Genomic DNA, 25,391 nt, shown 5'->3' with positions numbered 1-25,391 from the left:
GTCCTCACCTATCACCTGCCTTCGGCTTGACACCTTACAAGAAACACCCTGTATAAATAGATAGAACTATATTATTATGTTTGAAGCTAGTATATCATATTGATAGAAGAACAATTTAAAATGTATTATATCGCTTAGAATACGTATAAAAAAATAAAAGTATTTTTTTATGAAAGCCAGTTATACCAGTGAAGCAGTTATCTAGTTACAACGTAATAACGTGGATTTAAATGCTTTAGTGTGGATCAGTCAATCGTTAATGCGTTTAGTAGTTAAGCTATTTTATTGTTTAATGTCAGTTTATTGTTCAACTTCATAATTATTATATAAAATATAATATAATTACAATATGATCTATTTAGAGTGGATTCGATCAAACAAAAGTAAATATTAATCTCAGAATAAATTGACAGTTTTGACATATTCCCCATAATGTACTGAAACTGTCAATGTGCCAGTTATACCATGAGTTATTATCGGATAAAAGTTTGGTCGAATCGGGCCTAAATAGAACATTTGAAGTACTATCAAAACTTACCATCTGGAAGGCGGTGAGGTACTTCTTCCACCAGATGAATTTCTGGTACTTGGGCCCCATTGCTGACACCATATAGTAGAAGTACATTACTATGTGGACGAAAGTGTTCAACAGCGCGAAGAAAGTGCTGTGGCCACCTGCAAAATGAAAACATTCAAATAATGAGTATCTTTACCTGTGTAACATTGATAAAATACACATTTTTAATATTCCCTGTATTTTATAGGGTGGGAATTGCGAAGAAAAACCACTTTTTCAAGCTTGTATGGACTCCGGCAGTTACTGCGAGCGAGTACTAAGTATTCTTTTTGAAATAGTTAATTTACCTACAGGAAAAGTCATTTCACTATTCTCAGTTTCTTACTGGAGTGGATTATGACTCTTCTAGAATTGAAGAAAAGGAATGGTTTTATAATAATTTCAGATACATGGTGTAAATTAACAAATTTTCCAAACTCCCTTTCTTAATCCTTTCAATACCTACAGTTTGTCAGTTTACTATTACTTTTTCTAGAGATATAAATGATAACTAAATATGTTTATGTAAAAGTTTATGGAGATATACAGCTGAAGATCATAAATCCTGTCCATCATGTCATAAGTACCAGTTTGACCACAAATATCACCACGTGGTTTATTATAATTGCAAATAACGGATATTTGAATTAAACGAACGGCACGTTTGCGTACCTATGTCGTGTATGGCGAAAACTTGTTCTTTGGGGTCACTTCCAAGCGGAAATATATCACACAAGGCCATAGTTAAAAAATATGCGATCGATGCGAGTTTCATAATTATGCGAAGGTATCATTTGATAGGTTATACAGGGTGGTCAGGAAACCTGTATTTACCTACATTGATGGGGTTTTTTGACGATTTTTCTTTTCCAAAAATTTAAGTAGGTAGACGTTGGGTCTATCTAATATGCATACGAATGCACTTTAAAACATAAATTGTGGATAATCACAAGAAAAATAAAATAATGTAACAAAGGTTTTCAATAACTTTTCATATACTTATTTATAAAAAACACAAGATAAAAAAACAAAGAAAGAGAAGTTTGAAGGACAAAAGATAGAAAACATGGAAAACAATATAACGTAACGTAGTTTCAAGGTTTTTTTTTTTCAATATAATATTATGTTGTAGGCAATTAGCAAACATTTACTTTTTAAAGAGATGTAACTAATAGCTAGTTTTAGGAAGGCTTAATTCTCGTCTTATTTATTGAATATGTACAGTCATCGCTTTACACATTAAAGTTTCATAAATCCTGGTGCATGTTTCGATTGTAATTAACTTAAGCGTAATCTTTTTTTGTTGTTTCTTTTTTTTACAGTTATTTTAAATCAGTGGGTTAATTATTAATAGTTTTATTTTTTAAATTGTACTTCTTTTATTACCTTGCCACACGAGTATTTTTATGAGTATCATTAACCTTATTTTTTCATAAAATCACGGTTGGTTTATTATAATAAAATAGTAAATAATCTCTTTATATTAACTTCTGTACGAAAGCAACTGTAATAATAATATACCTAGTTCAAATGCACATTTAAATTATGAGGATTTTCTTCACATGATCACTTGGCTGGTTGTCGCATCGAAAATTCTACTAATATTATAAATGCGAAAGTTTGTGGATGTGGATGTATGTTTGTTACTTTTTCACGCAAAAACTACTGAACGGATTTTGATGAAACTTTACCAGTATTATTGTTTATGCATCTGATTAACTTAGGGGATCTGTGACAAGGTAAATATTGTCGAGCCGGGTGTGTTGTGATGACTTGAAAGAAAAGAACAAGGGGCGGAAATCCGTTTCATGTTCACACCTTCCACTTTGTCATTAGGTAGCTAATAATACATAAATGACGCAGGGAATAATTCACGTTCATTTAAACATTGGGTCTTAAAACTACTCGAGGAAAATAAAACAAAACAACCTGTCAGGCAGTTTATACAGGGTGATTTTGTTATCAGTATCCAAATTTTTAGGAGCGAGTCAGAATCAGTAACTTAATCGATTAACGTGAAAAAAAACAACATTTTTTTTCTTATTTCATTATTTTTATCCGATGCGCGCTGTTTCAAAATTGGCTCACGGACGTGGTTAATTTTCTTCGTTCATAGAAAAATACGTACACACAGTTTACTACAAAGCTTAATAGACATAATGGTACGCGAAAATAAGCCTTAACCTTTTTCAATAATTTTTTTTCGCGGAAAATACCGTGAATAATAATTAAGATAAAGTTGTATTTTGAAATTGTTCTATAGAGCTTATTAAAAAAATGTGGATAAGTACTGATAAAATCAGCCTGTATAGATTTTTAGGTCAATAAGAGGCCGTTTCTAAAAACGTTGTCTGAATTTATTAATGTTTCCATTCCTCTCACGCAAAAAGAAACGCCAGAATGAGTGACAGATTTACCCGGAACTTTGTAAACGGCGTTGTGAATAAAATTGTGAATACTGGTATGATGACGTACATAGTGGATACGTGGTCATTCTTTTTGTAGAGTATGTTGAATAGTGTGTCTAAAAATGGTATTGCGTATTATACTTGACGATCGATCAGTGTGCTTATCATGAGTTTACGTTTGGTGTGCTCGCTCCCTTAGATACATAAAAAATGACATTAAATGTATAACAAATTGTACAGCGCCCCTAGCGGCTACTTTCAAGAACTAAAATCTTCAGATTTTTTGACGTCTCGCTAGGAGCACGCCTAACGTAAACTTATGGTAATCACATTGGAATTTAGTTGCTGCGTCCATGTTACTAACCTGGCGCGAACTTGAGCCCGAACCAGACGGACATCGGCATGATCCCGTGGTGTATCACGTGGAGAGTGGACACGTGCTCATTCTTCTTGCGCAGCACGAAGAACAGAGTGTCGAAGAACTCCGTGAACTTGCTGAAGTAGTACCACCAACATGTATTCGCCATCTATGTGACATACAATCACGTTTTTTACTATCCAATTTAATTACTTTGGGAGTTTCTTCATTTGGAAAAATAAATACACTTTAAAATGGGTAAATAGTTTTTCGCAGATGATGGCACATCTTGCAATGCAAATCTTATGAAGTTGTATTAAGTTAGATGCAACAAAAATGTTTAGTTTGGCGTCTAGTCGACTGTAAGTAATAATTCTTAATAATATACTTTCTCATTTTTATATGTAACAAGTTTTTTTTCGTAAGAAAAGTTCATCTTCTATTTCTTTCTATCCAAAATACGGATGGTTAAAAATATGCGTGTATCGCTCGTAATTACACATCCTAATCATTTATCTGAGCTTTATATGCATAGTAATGCAAATAATTATTAAATTGCAAGAAATGTAGAGTATGAAACTGCAATCACCCGACTCGAGGCCGCGAACATACTTGGGATCTGCGAAGGCGATTTACGCACGCGCGGAAGTCATTTGCGGAGACACATTCAAAGCGCTGCGTTTAAACTCTACTGTCTAGAGTCTAGACGGATGCTGATAACTGATTTTATTGACAGCATTTTCATAGGATAACGTGTCATTTTATTACAAGATAGTAAGGACAGCACACATTTTCCTCAATAAAACAGTGTGGCGAGCAGATAATGCCTAATTTTCTGTGTGACACATCTCCAACTGGACACAATTTTTTATCTAGAATCTTTTTATTCCGAGAATTTGTCTCAGACATTTTCTTTGTAATGTAAATTATATATTTAAACGTTGGATCATATTTATTTAAAAATAACAAGTCATTGTCAACAAAGTGTTAAACAACAACATGACTTGTAGGAAACTCCTCTACAATACATACCCTCATTGCCAATGGAGTCCTTGAATAATCGACTAGTTGACATGTGAAGTTGTAGTGACCCCACCATCCGCTCATTAAATACTGTGAAAGATGAAAATATTGTTTAATGCACCACAAAAAAAAACTTTGAAATTATTTGCAATTCATGCAACTAAATAGTGTGCATTTATAAAGTGTAGGTGTAGTGAATCCAAAACTATAAGAAACAGCGTAAGGCGTCTTAGATAAACTAAATCAGATAGATTTTTTTAAACATTGATTTATTAAACCTACTAAGAGAAAATGTTGACGCACTTGAAAAAATCACTCTGTTCTTGAAGGGTACAAATAACAAGAAAGACCTGTTACGGTTTTTGGATCTCAGATGACGGCTCGTATAATAAACTTAATTAAACAGAATCAGACAATCCATTGCATATTTTATTTTATGGCATGTATTCAGTCAGAACATCAAACAAGAATCCTACTCACCGAATCGTTTGCTAAAGATTTATTTATAATGCAATAAAATGTACTCACTTCGTAGAATATCCAGGCACTGAAGAGTGTTTGTGCAAGGTTGTAGACAATTAACACAGTCCTAAACTCGAATGGTTTTCGGTTGGCCATGAGCCGGGGCCCAAGAACTCGCGCGCAGTACGCATACGTCACGCAGGCGGCGAACGTCGGCCATGGCGACGACATCATTGGCCAGTCTTTGACGCGAGGATCTAGGGACAAGCAAATTTATCATCATCATCATTATCAGGTGAGCTCATAGCAGACTTATGAACTCGGAAAGGGATCAACACCGTATCGCCTTTCGCGCGCTGTCAATTGCGAGGTAAGGCGTTTACGTCGGTGCGGATAAGACCGCCTCGAGTTGATACGGTTACGATCCCTTTTCGGGTTGATAAATGTGCAATGTCCTTTAGCCTCCCTGCACGAGCAGGAGTAAGTCCTGCTCAGCCCTCTCTAATATACCAGAGGCATATGGAGGATTAAACCTACGAAGAAGAGAGAGGAAGAACGTTAATTCTAAGAGCATCCGTCCTGGTCAGATTGGCAGAGCCAGATGTTTTTATATCAGGTAAAATACTTTATGACCGAAATGACTAATCAAAATATTGGTTTAATATTTTTCAATTGCGCGTTTTACGCAGACAAACTTGAAGGATTTGCCAATAGCAAAAACAACGAACGTAAGAGTTAATAACAAATATTGACACTGAATTATTAGAAATCAATGTCGTCTTCCACCACTAACTGCAAACACTACAAAATGTGTTATTTTCCTTAAGGCCTCAGCTTCTCATATTCATGTTGGTATTTTCAATAAAATACTGCTAAACTAACTACAAATATGAGATGCTGTTCATATATGCATCAGTGTCTGTGTCAATATGAATCAACGATTGCTACTCTCCCATTTGCATAGTTGACCATATTTATCGTACAATGACGTGGAAACATAAAATATTAGTGGGAAGTAGTCAAAGTTTATTGTGATTATGTTTAAGAGGATATGGACGTCAGCAAAACCGGAGTTTATACAGAGGCGTAATATTGAATATGGTATGCGCGTTAACTTAACATTGACATTTTGCACTTAATAGTTTGCTATCCGCTCTGTTTTATTGACTTTACTAAGAAGGACCTTTTGAAAAAACATATAATTTTCCAGCTTTTTTATATTTTGACATTGTGACTATTAATTTATTGTCAGTGTTTTAAAATCAATTTAATATTAACACATATTACACTTACCGCCTTTGTTGTCAATGAGGTCTCTGTACCAGTCGTATATGGTTTCCATCTTTGGGTTGGTTTTCTATCGACTAATTATATCTGAAACAATAAAATGCAGGCAATTAGTTATGTTTTGATTTTAGTATGCGATTTGTGTAGTGGTTCGAAACGGAATACTATGCCGAGAGCTCCCGGGTTCGATTCCCAGCCGGGCAGAAATTGAAATGTTGAATTTCTGTGGTGGGTCTGGATGTTTCTATATATAATGTGTGTATTTAAATAGTATATTTGTTAAGCTAGCACCCATAATACAAGCATATTAGTTGCTTACTTTGGGGCTAGATGACGCTGTGTGAAATTGTCAAAAACTAAAAAAGAAATTTTCCATTACAAGGCGCGTCATGGAAATCCATATCCGCTGGGGATTACCTAGCCCGTGCTCAAACAATACAATAACATACCTATCTTGGCCACTTATGACTGACCTAACAACTGAACTTCAGTTTTCAGTCTAAACATAAATAAAATGGAAAACATATGCAATTGTAATTTATTATAATTATTATAACTAACTGCTGTAGTTTGGTACTGCATGCCGGAAGGGCATGTTTCCCTATCATCATTTTTAATCTACATGTCCACCATATTTTCAGGTATACTACATAATTAGTACTCTGTGCCGCTAGTATGAATCAATGATAGCCAATAACAAGAGACAGGGAGGTCAATGTCTTTGAAGACCATGATTTCAACGAAGTTTACTTGTTCAAACTTTTAGATGGGTAAATATTTGCTTTAAAGATTTTTAAAGTTCAATAAGTGCTGTAAACTGTCAGTAAAAATTAGTATTGCATTTATTTTTGAAGTCTTCAGTTAGATTTTGTGGATTATTCAATACTGGCAAATATTTCCTAAAAATTTTGGTTTTTCATTTGATAAGATAATGAAATTCATACTATGATTAATGTTATTTTAAGAGCAAAACCAATTGGATTGTTTCCCTACACGTTTGTGACGATAGTAGGCGATCTCGAATAGAAAGACAACTTCCTTGATATCGCAAGTGTCGTAAAGCTTACATAATGTAGACGATAGCTGCGCATCTTTGATGCCATTATTAACGGATTCTTATCTTCTATCAAACATAGTAATTTTAAAGAATTTTAGAAGCTGTCACATTAGATTTGGTACTATTTCAATATTATAACTAAATTATGAGGAACCACAATACATTATGTTTTAAATTATTCATTCAGCTCAGTCATCATAAGACCGCAGGTAAACTTGAGTGGTTAGAAGTACACCTTTAATACACAATTAAATGCGCTTATTGTCCAAGTGACCCTCTTGAACTTGAACTCTATAAATAGTAATTACATGTAAATAACTGTCCATGATTTGTAACTGTAATGATAAGATATTATTTTATTTAAATGTTACATTAATCATATTTCAGCCAACTTGGCTTAGAATATTTCTAACTATTACAAAACGACAATTTTAATTGTAAAGAATATTATTAACAAAATAATGTTTAATTTATGAATGGTAGACCATGGGTGGACTTAACTTCTTAATTCCATTAAATTGCTGTATAAATAACCAGTTAAACCCTCCACAAAAACAACAACAACTAAAATTTGAGATGTTCCGGCATAATACATTGACTTTGGCGATGTTAAAAACTTATTTACACTTAAAAGCGGTCAGCAAAATAACACCGGTTCGTCAAATAGTTGATTCATTTAACATTAGAACCAAAATCGTTTTATTTACACGGAATAGGGAAATATAACTGGCAAGGTACTGTGTTGTCAAGGTACAAGTGAATATTACATATTTATTTCACAAACACACACGAAATACGCAATCCTGCGAGTGGATGGATACAATGGCGGAAGCACAAGCACGTTAACAGCACATTGCGGCACTGTCCTTAAAAACTAACTGTTTGAAGATTTCGCATACGGAATCACTGATTAAGAGGTTTCCGACGGTTACGACGACAACTGCAGTTGTATGCTTCTCGAGTAACCATTGAGAAAAGAGGGGCGATACCTGTCAGGCGAGCACCACGCCTACCAGCTGACTGACACACTCACCCACCTATTGCTTCGTATAAATAATTCATTGCTCTCATTATCTAACCATTTTATGGGTTTGCCTTATTGGCACAGGACAGGACCGAGTGATTACTCAATGTATCATCAAAATTCCAAGAAAATAATGTTTCGATATAAAACTGATTATCAAATGGTTTATCTGCGGTGGTAAATCCGCAATTAGCAGCGCTTTTGTATGTTAATGCGTACTTTAATAACTCATGATTGTAAGATTAGTTCAGTAAGCAACAGAATATTGTCGATCACGTAGAGAACTCTATATTCTCTATGTTTGTTTGTCTGAAGAGCACGTCGAACCGTGGTCGTGTAGTCGAACTATTATCACGTTCCTCGAATCCGTATCGCATAACACCATGCAAGGAAATACCTACTAGATCATGTTGATACAAAATATACCCAGGAACTCTAGCAAATGACGATGTGGGTTCTGGTTGTACATTGATGTATGTAGGTACTGCTTATTAGAGTAAATAAAGGCGAAGCTGTAACCGGCAGCAACAGGCGGAGCGGGTAATGGATTTAATTATCAAGGAAGATATGTAGCGCAAGGTTAAAGTGTTGTTTTCATAGGATGCCATAAAATGACAAGAAATGTATGTCAGTATAGAATTACGAGAACCTAGGAAGATTGGTTCAAAATGATATGATTGCTGGTGACGAGTCGGTTAGAGCCAGTGACGTCTGAGAACAGCGGGAAGATACTACACCGAGCGTGATCCGAGCAGCGGTCGCCTCTTGCACAACCATTCATTGTGAACGACCTTGACCTGCTCTTCACGGCGAAATTCACTTACACTCACACCTACACTTGAAACTCATTATAGTGGCAAGTTATACTTTTACATAACTTAAAACCAAGCCGTTCCACATACATATTACAAATGCACATTAATTAAAGGAGAAGTATTTTAGGCAATCAAAGTCTTTTGTGCTAATTTGTGATAGATGGATAACTCGTTTTTTACCTTTTTTAATGCCAAACAAACTGTATTTTCCGTATATGACTGCAATATTGCGCAGTCTGGTAGGTATATACCCGTGGCTCGTACGATTACATAAATACGTACAATTAGTGTTAGTCTTCTGTGGATTTGCTCAACTTCAAGGACGATTGCACGAATGGACAGGAGAGCCTGGTGTAGTGGGTTTTCGTCTCGAGTGTTCTGTGAAGCAGTCACAACTTTCACTGCAGCGACCGGGTCTTGGTCCATAGTCCGCAGGTTTTACGTAAGGGTGTTGCGCCAGAGTCGGAGACTCGACGCCGCCCGCGCTTGCGCCCTGCGGAACCACTGACCCAGTGCCACAGACGCGTATGCAGACCACCCCACTCCTCTCGTCCCATCCCAACCTTCGCAAACATTACGTCAGGCTTATGGAAATACGCGTGCTCAGCTTGATTAACAATATTGTGAACTAGGTAGCCGTACATTAAATCTACCATTTAGCATAATATACTTTGAGCTCTGCTGGGAATTACTTTGCGCAAGAGTCGACGATCAGGCTCTGCGGGTAGACCCTGAGACATTAAGTTGCGGTTTGTAAAACAGGTAGGGGTTTGTTGATGGAATATTGTCGGCGGTTACATACTAAATTAGTTGCAAAATGGCACACTTAAGGTAATAAATAAAAGGCAACTTTTTACGGAAGAGGTCATTCGCTGCTGTGCCGGGGAGTAGTCACGGTCATCGCGAATTGCTAGGCACCAGAAACATCGAAAAACCTTCTAGACGTATTCAAAACCGGACATTCAACTTGAAACTAAAAATAAATCTTCCTTCAGTAAAGAAATAATGTTGCTTAACGAGCTGATATCAAGTGTATTACGTTATCATTATTATTTACGAGTTACTCATTGTCAAGTTGGTTAATTTAAGGCGATAGGTGAGGCAAAACTGCAAAAAAGACCTCTCTTTGAATCCCTACTCCTCCTAAATGGATGATCCAAACAAGAAAAAAAAATATGTATGAGATGTATGATATCTTAAACTAAAAAATTGTTGTTCGTTTTTTTTGTTACAACTATTAGTTTTGACAGAAAAAAATCTTAACTTTCTTCTAATTTCACCAAATAAATTTCCTACTACTCCTAAACGGCTGAAGCGATTTTAATGATTCTTTCACCAAATGATAGAAAATTTAATTATCTAAAAAATTGTTGTTCATTTTTTTTTCAAAAATAGCTTATTACGTGTCATACAATCAAAATACCCTGTAATTTCCACAAGCGGGCCGCGCGATAGCGGGAGCTCAGTCTTTCACTAGCGTTCGCACGGGGAGGCTGTGTCGCATGTCGGCCCGCTCCGCTCCTTTGTTTTTCTATAAAGAGTTTATAGCGCAGACGGTACACTCGGTACTCATAGTAGTTCGGCAGCTGAATTAGTGATCAGAAGTGAAATTGTGTAAAGCATTCGTTATATTATTCTGTCAAACGCTTTGTTTAACTGACTTTATCGTACGTTATGAACTGTCAAATGATTACGATTGCTTTACACAATTCCACCTCTGAGTACATACGTCATTTTAAATAAGTATAGCCATTATAAAAAATTTAAGATAATTTAAATAGTACACAAGATGCTGATTATACCTATTTTTTCTAGATTTATTTGTCTGATTTATCTATTTGTTCTAGATTAATATAAACTTCGAGACAAGACATATTTTTTCTAATGTATTAGTAGATAATAATAATAATAAAACAACGCACTCAGGTATAGGAAATCACAAGGCAACAAAAAATACCTACAAAGGATTATTTAAATTCTGTAATTAGCAGAAACGCATTTTATTAATTTCTTGGAAACAATCACATCACTTTTGTGCATTTTGCGTTTCGATTGGTATTATTGGTAATTTACAAGGTACTCCGTTGGTCCATTGGTTTTGGTTGGTATGAGTTTTTTTATCTCATTGGTCCCCACGAAAAATCTGAATTATTCCCAGGGAATTTTCGATTCATCCAGCTCAATCGTCTCGTCGCGAATAAGGTTAGGTAAATTGATACCACCTATTTCGATCCCTGATAATAATATAAAATATACAGGTGTTTGGAAGAACGTTAAACAAACTTCGTAAATGGTCATTTTGAATACAAGTTCGCCCATTTGACCCTAAATGAGCTACTTTTTTTATTTATATTTTTGATTTATTTTTTTCCGAAATTTGACCTAAAACTGCTTCTTTTTTTTTTCTCGCGTGTTTTCAACCGATTTTTTTTTTTGTATTAATATCCAATATGTCTTTAGTCTAATAAAAACATTTTATATCCAGATAATGATTGGATAGCTAATTACGAGCCGCCAAAGCTTAACAAAAGTACAAAACACGATAAAAAACTTAACTCAGAAATTGATTAAAACAATGAAATGTGTTAGTGGATTGTTTTGAAGATCATTTAAAAACGTCTTTAGCTTCTCTTCTTTCCAATGATAATAACTATATCACTTGTAGTAAATTAGATATTGGATTTTGCCAAAACTTCAAAGTTTAGTGAAGAAAATGGAAAAATAATACAAAAATTATATCCATAGAATGTTTCTTCAAACATCGCCATCTTTTCTGATATTACTGCTTTTCATAGCTTTTTTATATGATTTATTTCAAAATCAAATCAAAAATAATAACTGCATAGAAAAAAAAGAGTTTTTTGTGTGCGGCTTGATGTTTCGGCTGCCTATGATGCAGCCATGATCACAAGCAGACTGGCGGCTGGCGGAATCGTCCGTTTGGGTGGGCTTAAATATTTTAAACTACCATTATATTTTCATAATGTTACATTGTAGTGGCGTTACCTCGACACACAACCCAGTATTCGTATTCGTACTTGACAAGTAACTCATAATATAAAAATGTCGCGTTGAGATCCGTGTTTATCTATTTTACTTGAAATGGAACCCGAAAATTTAAAATCTTATATTTCATCATTGTCAGGCTCATAATAGCCAAATATGTGTTCCATGTATTCTAGTGTTTTACTTTCAAAACACACAATGGCGGGGGCAGATCAACATCGAGACGCTGCAAATCTAACGAGGCTCGAAATGTAATAATATTAAAAATCTTTATTTGGCACGAGACAAGCAATGGCAATTACAAGTGTAAAAAGGTACATTAAAGAAGAAAAAAAAGAACAGTAAATTGGATTATTATAATCCAGCCAGGCCAGCATAATCCCAAACCAAAAATGTTGTTGTGCGATGCATACCTAACAAATTTTGAATTTGTTTTTTCATTCAAATTCAAATGATTTAATTCTTGAAATATGGTACAGTGATAAAGATAACAGAGAAAGTAAAGTCTAAAATTGTATTCAATGATCAATAATATTTTATTCAATATTTACCACCAATATTTTGAATACTTGCACAGACAGACATTTACATTTAGGTAGGTACACACACATAAAAAATTGTTTAGAAGGTCACTCACTTGACACACGAATATCGTCAACCTCAGCCTCAGGAGGAAAATTAAATGACTGTTTATTTTTCATATTATGGTACTAATTGAAGTATAATGATGTACTAATTGAAATATTATATTTCAATAATTTAATTTTGTTTTAGTTTGAAAATTATGCTGACGAGAATTATTATTATTCTGTATAATATGATTTTTTTTTTAATTCTGTTTTGAAACACAAAATAAGCATCGCAATGTTTTTCGATCTGCGTAAATTAAAATCGAGTCAACATGCCCGTAGGCAGTTATGTTAGAATTGGCAGCGCTTCGCGTCTGTATTCTGAGCGCTCTTTGATATCGGGCAGAAGCGCGGGCGCGCGGCGAGAGGCGCGTTGTCTCGCTCTAATGCTCAAGGTCGTTCGGCCATGTAATCGCCTTAAGATGTAATGTCACGGCCAATGCCCTAGTCTTTTGTGCGGCAATAGAAGTGTTGCGCTCCAGGCATTTCACTCAGTTCAGTATATTATGAGTAATCTAGAAAATGTTATCATTAGTATTAATTGTAATTAATATTGTGAATAAGGATTCATAGACTCCTTTAGTTTTTAATTTAGGTTCATTTATCTGCCCTACGTAAAATAAATTCTTAATAAACATTTTTATAAGTAGGCTCAACATTTTTTCAGCAGAAGATTCTAGCAAAATTATGGCTTGGTAAGCGAGGTTAAGCAATTGGTTAGCATATCTTTAAGCAATACTAAAAGGTTTGTTTATTAAAGTATGGCTAGTAGAAAAATGCATAAATCGAGAGTTAAAGGCTAAAGAAATAGTGGTGAGGAGTTACAAATTTATTTTGAGTGATTAGTGTTCAGGACATGCAAGTTCCATAGCCAAAACATTATTGTAATTATTAATTTTACACAGTACAGATAATGACCATGACATTTAGTCGATTAAACTTTCACGAATGTGACGATTATAGACTAACATGTCATTTATCATTGCATTTGTAGTTGCAGTAATGAATAAAACGTACCTACTTGAGATAAGATAATAAATAATAATATTATCATAAAAGATAAGCCTTACAATATTTTTACCCGACTGCGCGCAAAGTGGGGTAGCAAAATAAAGGGTTCTTTGCTTGCAAAAATTTATGTTGTTTTACTAAAAAGATTAAAAAAAAAATTGAAAATAAAAACCCAACTGCCTAAAAATTTATTGAAAAGATAGAGCATCAAGTACTTAACACTAACAAAAAACTGGACATTGATGCCTTCGAGTACTCGTACATTTGTGAATACTAAGTTGTCTTGTTTCTATTTTTTCAGTTAATTTTTACGCAGCTGGGTTTTTAAATACATGTAAATCATTAGGAATCTTCATGCATTGCATGTCAAACATTTTGTGTTTTGAACGTGACCTTGATCCTTTAGCCGACTTTTTTCTGCTGCTAATGCTGTCACGCGTTTACGAAACGCGCGACAGCATCGCTACTAACGCGCGTCGCATTTGCAAAAAATTAATTGAAAAGATAGAGCATCAAGTACTTAACACTGACAAAAAACTGGACATTGATGCCTTCGAGTAGGTACTCGTACATTTGTGAATACTAAGTTGTCTTGTTTCTATTTTTTCAGTTAATTTTTACGCAGCTGGGTTTTTAAATACATGTAAATCATTAGGAATCTTCATGCATTGCATGTCAAACATTTTGTGTTTTGAACGTGACCTTGATCCTTTAGCCGACTTTTTTCTGCTGCTAATGCTGTCACGCGTTTACGAAACGCGCGACAGCATCGCTACTAACGCGCGTCGCATTTGCAAAAAATTAATTGAAAAGATAGAGCATCAAGTACTTAACACTGACAAAAAACTGGACATTGATGCCTTCGAGTACTCGTACATTTGTGAATACTAAGTTGTCTTGTTTCTATTTTTTCAGATAATTTTTACGCAGCTGGGTTTTTAAATACATGTAAATCATTAGGAATCTTCATGCATTGCATGTCAAACATTTTGTGTTTTGAACGTGACCTTGATCCTTTAGCCGACTTTTTTCTGCTGCTAATGCTGTCACGCGTTTACGAAACGCGCGACAGCATCGCTACTAACGCGCGTCGCATTTGCAAAAAATTAATTGAAAAGATAGAGCATCAAGTACTTAACACTGACAAAAAACTGGACATTGATGCCTTCGAGTACTCGTACATTTGTGAATACTAAGTTGTCTTGTTTCTATTTTTTCAGATAATTTTTACGCAGCTGGGTTTTTAAATACATGTAAATCATTAGGAATCTTCATGCATTGCATGTCAAACATTTTGTGTTTTGAACGTGACCTTGATCCTTTAGCCGACTTTTTTCTGCTGCTAATGCTGTCACGCGTTTACGAAACGCGCGACAGCATCGCTACTAACGCGCGTCGCATTTGCAACGCACTACAGAAGTGATTCCAACGCGCTATAAACGCGCTACAGCAGCGCGACTGCATCGCTACTAAAAGTCGCCGTAGGCGAGGGCCCTTTAGAACCCCTTTTTCATGGATAAGTAAAGTATTTAGGGTTGATTAAAAATTATTTTATAGTTGAAGAAATGAAGAGACGAGTGCGGAACAAAAAACTCGAACCAACGAATAAAGCAAATTGATAAGAAGGACTGATCCAAATTACTTTAGCATACAATATTGCAAAAATTTTCATTGCCAATTTTCTCAAAATGATGTTGTACTTCTATCAAAGACTACTAAACTAAAAGTAACACAAATTATTAAATCATCGATTATTGACAATGTAAAACCACATAATAATATAATTATTTTGGTCTCAGAAATTATATTTTTAGCACAACTAGAACAAGCTAGATATGCTAAATGGGTATTTATTGGTATTTGATGAATAAATTAGTACAGCGTTTTATTATTATATACATAAGTATTATAAAGGTTTACGCGAGATTGATACAGAGATTAAAGGCTCTATCTACCATTGTAAAAAAATATTTGGGAATTAAGGTTTTTGAACTTCACGCAGACGCAAAACGTTATTTAGGATATTAGAGTTTGTTGTAACGTTGTTCTTTTTATTTCACGTTTATTGACGTAAGATTTGAAATTTTATGATCTAGCAACAACCTTAGAAACCTCTAACTCTACCTACATCGTGGTCCGGCACGGCCACACACTTGTCAGGTTTTGTTTGCGGCCTAATTTCGACACGATGTACTGTGTGCGCGTAAACCAGCCTTTCCCAAAGTGGGCGAGATTGCCCCCTTGTGGGCGCTGGAGGTAGGCAGGTTAGCCCCTAGGGGGGCGCTAAGAGACCCAGAAAAAAATCGGGGCGTTTGAAGTTAGTGGTTTTTGAGTAGGTGAAAAACTTGATTTCTCAAAGTGGGCAGTAGATAAAGTAAGTTTGGGAACCCCTGGCGTAGGGTTGCCAGGCGTCCGGCTAAATATTGCCTTGTCCGGCCTGTCCGGCTTTTTATTTTGTTGCCGCGCCAGGCGAAAGTCAAGCCACAGAATCATTGAAGCGCACGCATCAGGATGTTGGTTAGCAACCGATGATGATAGTACTCACTTATGAGCTGACACTAGTTGCACCCCCCCCCCCCCGTTACATATCCGGCTTTTAGGGTAAAATGTCCGGCCAAATGAAACACAAAGTCCGGCTTTTGTGATTTTTGACCTGGCAACCCTACCCTGGCGCAAACGTTGATAAAATGGCAGTCAATTACACGGAGGATGGAACGCGGCGGGTCGCGGTGTCCCCCATGACGTCTGCGCGGTCTCTTGTGCAAGTCATCGATATGCAGCGATGATCAATTGGTGCTGCGCGAAACCTTAGCTAATGTTATATAACAGAACATGGACAAATCAACAAAGGCATCAAATCGACTGACCGGTAGTTGACAGGAATTATAATAAGCCTATTAAGGCAGCGCGACACTTGTTAGCTGGTAGGATTTATTTCACGATTAAAAGACACTCGAAGAACTTCATCGGTAAATGATACGACAAAGCCTATTTGCAGAAAATTTATTCAAATTCAAATTTTTTTATTTGCCAGAAACAGGTAACATAATGATGGTCAAATATACATAAAATAAAGTCCATGTTTCGCTAAATACACCTTAGCATGCAATAAAGAAAACAAGATGACTTTTTTTCATGAGAATCAGTTTTTTTTTCATTCAACGCTAATGGGGGCATTTGACCGGACACTGATGTCTTCCCTGTTTGACATAAATATTAATACCGAGCTTGACAAGTCCTCAGTTGCTGTTACCAGGTGAATTAGTTCAAGTTTGTGGCAGGCACAGATTAGTTTTGGGCTGACATTGTATAGGTTTGTTGTCGACACGATAGGATTAGGATTTTCTGTTTTGAACTCTACTGCAAAATAAGTCTAGTATAAACATATCGTTCAACCCTTTTTGGGATATGTGAATAAGGATTTTGCATCGTCTCTTTTTTCGAACGGATTAAAGTCTGCGGTGTCGAGTTCTTATCACTACAACAACAGCATAACAAGCTAAGCACTATGGCTTCTTATGTGGTTGTAACAGATGCTATTTTGCGACAAAAAAAAAGTTCTCTGTAGTAGTGTTCTCTCTTAAATAAAATAAATAAATGTGCCGGTCTGTATATGACGCTGCTAACGCCCGACATTAACGCTAGTAGAGCCGCGGATAAAAGGTTAGTAACTTATAAATATATAATTACAGAATAACCACGCATGTTCAATAATTGTCTTTTAATAGCCGCCGCATAACTAGATTATGTTATTGTATTGACGCTGATTTGAACGTCGATGCGTAGAAAAAAGTATGACGTTATTGTTATACATTAAACAGATATAAGTACAGGAGTATTTTGATTCCGGTCCCAAACTAAATGAAGCTATTTTCCCTTGAAATGAAAGCCTGTACATTTTATTAATGTGCAAAATATTGTTTTAGTTGTGCCTTAATGATTCACAGCACCTAATTGATTTAAAAATTAACGCTCATTCGCAAACTGGGGCCATTATGCCAAACTACAACAAATGAAAACACAATTAATAAAATTGAGAAAACCATTAATTTTGATTAAAAAATACCAACCGTAACCGGTAAACAGTTCTAAATTCACGTTGGTTTCGGAAACCTTGACCAATCGTAATCGTTACGTCGACAATTAATTGAAACTTCGTCACATGAGGTAATCGGTAACAGATGGATGAATTTGTTTCACCGACAAAATCCTCGATCTCAACTTCGTTATTGTCTACTAGCCATTATTTAAAAAAATATTGTAAGTTCAGAATCAATTAGCTGAGAAACAATTACGGTTAGATCTAAAAACGTAAAATAGGTACTGGAGATTTAACTTTGAGTATGGTTTCAGTTACTGTTTTCAGAAAGAAACAAAAAACAAAAGAGAATAATCCAACAAAAATATAAAGAAACAAAAAATAAAAGTTTAACAGCTGGTATTATAATAGAGATGAACTTGACCAAAATAATATGTTTACAAACATTGGACAACTAGCACCGGGTATCAGATAAAGGTAAAGGTCTAACTGAAGTAAAAAAATCGCTTTGAGGTTTGATAAAAAGTAATCAATATTACAGAGCAAAGGTTATCGTTTGGATTTAATTACAAAATATAAGTGTAATTGAAATTAATGTTTGACAGTGTGTCAGTATAATATTTAGGCAGATAAGTACAACGTTAACCTTAAGGGGAAAGAAGCAACCGCAAAACTGGATATTAAAGATTTTTATATTATGCGTACGTATTATGGTGGTTATGATTGATAAGCTTACACTAACAAGTTCAAGTTATAGAATAATACCCTTAACGCGGAAGTTGGGTGTTTTATAATCCAGTTAAATCGATCATAATTCACCGGTTCGTATCGTATCGTTTTTACTTTACGAATGATATTGGCCAAATAATTTATTTATGTCTACAAACATAACAATTGGATGGAAAATTAACTTTCTGAAGGAGTCTCCTTCATCAAGATATTTTATATTATTTCACACGGCCGGCGGCTCTTTGCTCTGTGAATATAATTTCAATCTGATATGAATGTGTTCAAGATACTTTGAAATGACATACACTAGCATGCACAATTCAAAGGATATCAGAAGATATATTTTGCTTTGCCAATGACAAAGTTTGAATAGTACAGTGAAGTGCTTAATGTGAGCCATGAAGTGGTTTTGCGCTGCGCACGGGCAATACTTAAGAACTATAAACTTCAGGTTATGAAGTTTTACGTGCACACAACTATCAATATTGCATAAAAATATAGTAACTTTTATGTGATTAAGGATTTCAACAGTATCTGAGTGGTTGGTAAAACAGTGATTCGTAAATTTTTTGGCAAATCAAATTAACCAATAGGGTAACGAGGTAAAACTTTTATTCACTTTTGACTTTGGACTTTACGTAAAGAAATACCGGACGCATCTGTTAATGCATATTGCACGAACGGTTTCCATTTTATAAAGTTATTTGAAGTTTAGTAATTAAATTGACAACTGTCTTGAATGAATATTAAACTTTAATTACTCCTCAGGTTTATTGTTTTCATTTTAATCTTAATTATGATTAATGGTTTTACTGGAAAGCAGTTAACGCTTTTATGATAGAATTTATAGCTGTTTTATATGTGCGAATATATTGCAACTTGTTAATTTTTTACCTAAATAAATAAACAACTTGAGAATATGAGTGACCAAATCTTAAACCAGTTTACTTAAGTATTTGTGTCAATTGTTACAAATGTGTTAATCTGACATTTGATAGAGTCAGCATAATAAATAATTGTAATCAGTTATAGTATAGTAAAGGAGTGCTACTTACAGAACGGATGTGTAACGGCGATCAAAAAGGATGAGAGCCTTTCTAAAGGAGTTCGAAGGCGCCTATTGAATGCAAAATAAAAAATGCGAACGTCCGACTTTCGCGTATCGTATCGATATGTGGTGCGCGCGCTGGTGGTGCGCGGTGGACAGTGACTGGAGGCGCGTGCGCCGGCCGCCACCAGCGCCGGGCCTCGCCTGCGTCACGCGGACCTCATGCGTCATCGTACCGCATCTCGGTTGCGGAATAAGGGACCGGTCGGCCACCGTTCCAGACCCAACGCGAAGCCTCATCACTACTCTAATGAGGCTGGAAGTTTCCATTAACTAATTAATTTATTTATTATTCTAGAAAGACTAAGTCTTAGTGTGATTCTGACCATTCATTTAAAACAAAAATCAATCAAGGACTAATTTTATGATCTAGGAGCCTAATGAATTATATTGTCAAGATTTTTTTTAACGCTTAAGGCATCTAAGGACTTGAAAACTACTTTGTGGACAGTGGAACAGTGGGACTGGGGATAATTAATACAGTATGTCACGAAGAAAAAAAATTCTATAAAAAATAAAAAAACTCATAAAAAATTTGACCTCTTTTTTGTCGATAAAAATAGGTCTAGTTTCACCTAATTTCATTATGTGCAATTTATCGTGACTCACACTGTATAATAATAAGCTAGACTCTAGCTCCTCTCCTCTAGCTGCTAGAGGACAAAATTTCAATTATTTGTCCGTCAAGACAGATAATAAGTAGGTACTGGACACGTATAAAAATATAAAAACCCTAACGATCCGGGGTATATTTTTTCGAATAGTATTTAGATCCTAAGATAAAGCCTAACTAACCCCTATGTTGGACGTTGCGCGTTGTCTTAAAATAGCGAGATCTTGATTGATTGGAAAAGTTTAGAGGTAAATGTATGTGATATTAAGGCTGGGTTGCACCATCTTATTTTAACTTTAGCAAACGTCAAAAATGTGTCAAACTCCACACAAAAAACACCTGATATCGTCAAAGTTACTGTCAAAGTTAGGTGGTGCAACTCAGCCTAAGAAAAAAAATCAGGTGTACGAACTCGCGGGGTCCGTTAGTATGTTTTACTAAATGATTTTACAGATTAAAACTTATTAACATAAAAAACAATGTTAACTTTAGACTTCACACAGGATAGGTAGTTGAGTTGTATTAATATCTTGTTAATCTGGTGTCACCTTTTTACAATAACAGTACAATTTCTAAAAATAAGAAACTCCATCGTCATCTCTACACACGTCACACAATGAAAAGGTATTTTAATAATGTAAAACTTAATGAATATGTAAGATGTATAATGATGAATAGTTTGTAAAAAGATGTTAGATAAGAAGACTTAATACTGAAAAAACCGCATCAAGCTTCCCACAACTAATATTGGTAGATCGCGTAAATTCCTGGATAAGTACATTTTTTGAGATTTAGTGCTGTAAAATTAGGATAAGAAATAAAAGAAAACTCACAAATTTAACCGGTAGATATCACAGCAATCGTTGACTACACTAGATGCAATCTGAAATATAAGACAAATAAATAATTTTTTTTTTTGGTAAGTCGAACAAGTTATCGATTTAATTATAATGTTTCTTGTGTTTTTTTTTAGTTTTTGTGGTATGAGATGATGAATTCGCTTTTTTTATTTGATAGAGGCTAACGGTAACCTAACTAGCTATGTATTTATACGTATAATATGTATTAAGCTTCACACGCTCAGATTTTGTATCTGTCACATAAAATAATATAATACAGATAAATATAAATTTTTAGAAGCCTTGTTTTTTCAGCCTTGTCAATTTGAAATTATTCTCATAATGTTTTTAATGTGTCTGAGAAAAAAACGAGAGCTTTTTCATAATCAGGCCTATAATATTGTTAAGAGATCTATTTACAGAAAACACACAGTATACATTTTACTTATTATATTGTATAAAATATTATTTTTACTGACGATTACCAGAATCACGACTAAACGAAAAAATCCTATAATTTACTATGTAGTGAATTACATTGTTTTGTGTTGTAAAATTTTAACGACAACACGATCGGATTTAAATTGAACCACGATAAGAGTAAATCATTGTTCAATACAAATATAAGTTTTTTCAGAAGGATTCCGATTTAAAAACAAGAAAAAATATCTATTGCATTATTTTTATGGGATTGTTTCCGGTTAACAAGATCTAACATATTTACAGACCCTATCTACGGCCGAAAACGACTGTTTTTGAAGAAGTCTTAGATAGAGCTTTAAATTCCAGTGTATTTTATTTTATGAAAAAATAATTAGGAACAAAAGAAATCGCCGACTAGCACTACATAAAGTACTATTTCCTATAAAATACACCTTTTTGAGAAATATGACTCTTAATAAACGGAAATAAATGGAAAATAATAACTAATTAATTAGTCAATGACGCACATTATCTATTATACTTCTAGAAGATTGTAGAACAATTGTTTTGTCAGTGTTGGCTTTTAATAAATACTTGAATACCTAATTCCGGTTACATTTTAATGCAACTTAATGAGATACCATAATTAAGCATTCAATTAATCTTGTTAACACACTAAAACAAACATAATTTGTTGTGACATAATGATTAAAATTTTTAAAATATACACTGCTATTTTTAATTAGTATTCGTATTTTTTAATTAGTTAACTATACTAATTCAACATTTAAGGTCAATCAAGTAACAAAAAAATACCTTAAAAATGGCCAAAAGCGGTACTTTTACCCTATGGGGCTGATATGCATGTGATATGGTGTCCCTATAAAGCACTAGGCAGGATGTGTGTAATGGTGGGTGAGCATACACGCACGTATTGACGAAAAAGGCAATTGGTAACCTTGCTACTTAAAATTTACATGAAAAAAAAAAAGATGTCGACGTTTGTCAACATCCTCTACATTTAAGGAAACAAACAAACTTTTAGACAAGAAAACAAATTTTACAAAGGAAGTGACAAAATATTTATCTAAACATCTATGCTCATAAACAACTTTTGACGACAAGCAGGACCTCAGGTCTGACCCTCAAACAATAGATTGTCTATTGTCTTTAGCTTCTAGGTATAGACTTAAATTAAGATTTAAAAATCTATTTTGAAAGGAAAAGTTAAAATAAATAGATATAGACATGGTTGTGATCAGTATTAGGTATCTACTGCTTAGCAAAAATAAGAAATTGAAATATTTACCACTGTATTGCTATTATATTAAATAGTTATTATTACTATTTTTGTAGTAGGTACATAATAAATATTATTATTTTTGTAGTAAAGCAAATATTTCCATTACAAGTGCTACAGGATTGACTGGTGAAGAATGACAAATTATAAATCTATGTGGCTAAATTTTTCAAAGTTTTATATTCACTGAAGGTCCTACTTACCTACTTTTTATGGAAAAGATAAATTAAAGTTAAGCCAAATTAATATTATGTAAAAATAATCTAAATTCCTATTTAATATATTAAGGAATAAAAAAATAATAATTAAATAGTAAGTTTCATTAAAAAATACTGTTAAGTAATGTAAAAAAAAAAGAATTTACTTGAAATAATTTGTGATATTTTAGTAAAGAAAATTAAGAGTTAAATGATGACCAGACATCAGATTTGGGACTGGAATTGAATTTTATCAGTGATAAGTAGTGTCAATTCTCATGGTTAGGTTTAAGAAACACATTCTATTGGAATGGCATCTATTGCAATATAATCAAATTTTATTGAAGGCTTAAAGACATATACAGGGTGGAATTTTGTGATGCCACCAAGTACTCTTAATACTGTAGATAAAAAATTTTACTCAAAGAAAACATTATTTTATTTTTGAAAAGAAAAAGAACTGCATTCAAAGATTTCCGAAAAATTTTCGACAATTTACCACTTTTATACTACAATTTTCTGTAAATAATTATGTCAATTATTTAAGATTTGTAATTATTGAAGAACGATTGATGCAATAAAAATACAGGTGTAATTTTTAACAGATTTGAGTTGGTTCGATTCTCGGGTCTGGCAAGCAAATTTTTGGAAATCTTTGAATGCAGTTCTGTTTCTTTTCAAAAATAAAGGAATGTTTTCTTTGAGTAAAATTTTCTATCGACAGTATTAAGAGTACCTTCCCTCCTGGTGGCATTACAAAATTCCACCCTGTATAAATTATAATAGTAATTTTACTGAAGTGTTTAAAGTCAGAGGGAATAACAAGTAGACTTGATTAACAAATCTTTCATTAAAAGTTATGAAAAATCTGAACACTTTGGATGCCACGCGGCTCTTCGTGGCAATTTCGTCATTATGAATCTGTTATTAATATTAGCATAAATTAAAAAATATATTTGATGCAAACAATAACTCAAATATACAATATTTCTTGTGTTGTTTTTCATCTACCTGTGCATTTAGTTATTTTTGCATTCAGAGCAAATACCTCCCTTGAAATAAAAGTAAAGCATTCAACTGAGATAAATAAGAATGATAAAGTTGTGAAGACTTTTATATTAAGGTTTTAAGATTAACTTAATATAGAGTAATTCACCAATAAACATTGACCATTAAAAGATTTTACCGCACCTGAACAATCTAATTTGAATGTGCTTTTTTAAATTAAATAAGCACCTCCCTTAAATTTAGAAAATCTGAAATACATAATTATTTTAAGCGAGCTTGTATAGTATAAAGTTTATTTTAGAAGTTTTTTGGAACTATAAAACATATTATACCTACTTATGTACAATTTAATTATTATTTCATAGTTGTTTTGTGTTTACAATACTCAAAATAAATAAACTGAGTGATATCAGGCAAATATGCAAGTTTTGTGCGAAAGTTGTGAAAATACGGAAAACTAGTCAACTTGTGGACATGCAACAGTGGGCGTGTACAAACTAATGACTAATAAAACGAATGTGCTAAAAATACAATAAGTTAACTCACCAACTATAACGTCGATACCAACATCTTTCGAGAAAATAGTCTTGTAATATGTTCATATACTGCAAAGGTGGATTTAGCATTCGATGGCACTCTGTTACCTTTTCATCGGATAAAACTTATTTGATTGTGTCCTTCTAGGTTATATGGTGGTTACCGCCTTAAAAACTTCCTGAAATTCTCGTTGATACTAATACATTGAGATAGCATTATAGTTTATGAATTATTGCTAGCAACAGTTTGTTTAATTTCAAAGAAGATAAACTTTTCCCTGCTTCAAAATTTATGGAATTTGGTTGGCCTAGATGTTTTTTACCGAGATGGAAATCGACTCTCGACTCGACGTGAAACTTTTTCATTAGTGATGTGCGTAAGCTTTACTCGATTACACGTACACATCGATTAAGGATTATCGATTTACATTAAATATCGATTGTGATATCGATCACGAAGTCAATGCCATCATTTTTTGAAACCAATGATGATTGAATGGGTGGTAGTTTAGTAGGAGTAGTTATAGGTGTACCAGAAACTCATGGCAAATGGGGAAAATAAACTTTGTTGAGTGCAATACTGGGGAAATTGGATTAAATGATCTTGATACTGTTTAATTTTTATTTATGACTAATATTAATGAACATGAAGTACGAATGCCTACCTATACATTTTAGGTATGTGTATGAAGAATGTTGTTATACATCGGGTTTTTAACATAGGAACATGGTCTTGAAAAATAAGTAAACTGTATATTACTGTAAATAATTTTATTAAGTACCTATCATAGGTACTTATTATAACTTATCACTTCATTCAGAACTAGAAAACGATTCTAAGAACTCCACTTGCATTTCTTGTTCTTTAAATAGATGATCAAGTTAAAGAGGTATTAATATAATATAAATAGCTTTTTCAGCATTTCAATTACTCAAACTTGCTTGATGAAATCTTTTTCAATT

At 33.9% G+C, this 25,391-nt stretch overlaps 1 protein-coding gene across 4 annotated transcripts in view; it reads right to left on the bottom strand.

Annotated features, from left to right (window-relative positions):
* LOC135071108 (very long chain fatty acid elongase AAEL008004-like) overlaps nucleotides 1–24,774 on the bottom strand; it is a 43,896-nt gene extending 19,122 nt beyond the window's left edge. The window contains exons 1-7 of one of the 4 annotated variants that reach the window (XM_063964875.1): nucleotides 24,439–24,774; nucleotides 20,959–21,008; nucleotides 6,101–6,181; nucleotides 4,874–5,064; nucleotides 4,355–4,435; nucleotides 3,329–3,491; nucleotides 539–675 (exon numbers count right to left, since the gene is read on the bottom strand). In XM_063964875.1, coding sequence (XP_063820945.1) covers nucleotides 539–675; nucleotides 3,329–3,491; nucleotides 4,355–4,435; nucleotides 4,874–5,064; nucleotides 6,101–6,149 — 621 coding nt within the window. In that variant the 5' untranslated portion in view covers nucleotides 6,150–6,181; nucleotides 20,959–21,008; nucleotides 24,439–24,774. Of the gene's footprint in view, nucleotides 1–538; nucleotides 676–3,328; nucleotides 3,492–4,354; nucleotides 4,436–4,873; nucleotides 5,065–6,100; nucleotides 6,182–8,140; nucleotides 8,205–19,459; nucleotides 19,610–20,958; nucleotides 21,009–24,438 lie in introns of those variants that run through there. The other 3 variants (XM_063964878.1, XM_063964876.1, XM_063964877.1) reach the window with 3 other exon arrangements.
* Between the last annotated feature and the right edge of the window lie 617 nt (nucleotides 24,775–25,391).

Source organism: Ostrinia nubilalis, chromosome 4 (genome assembly GCF_963855985.1).
Source record: "Ostrinia nubilalis chromosome 4, ilOstNubi1.1, whole genome shotgun sequence".
In the NCBI taxonomy this organism is placed as follows: domain Eukaryota; kingdom Metazoa; phylum Arthropoda; class Insecta; order Lepidoptera; family Crambidae; genus Ostrinia; species Ostrinia nubilalis.
Note: the sequence above shows the minus strand (reverse complement) of the source record. Positions and strands in the feature narration are given on the sequence as shown.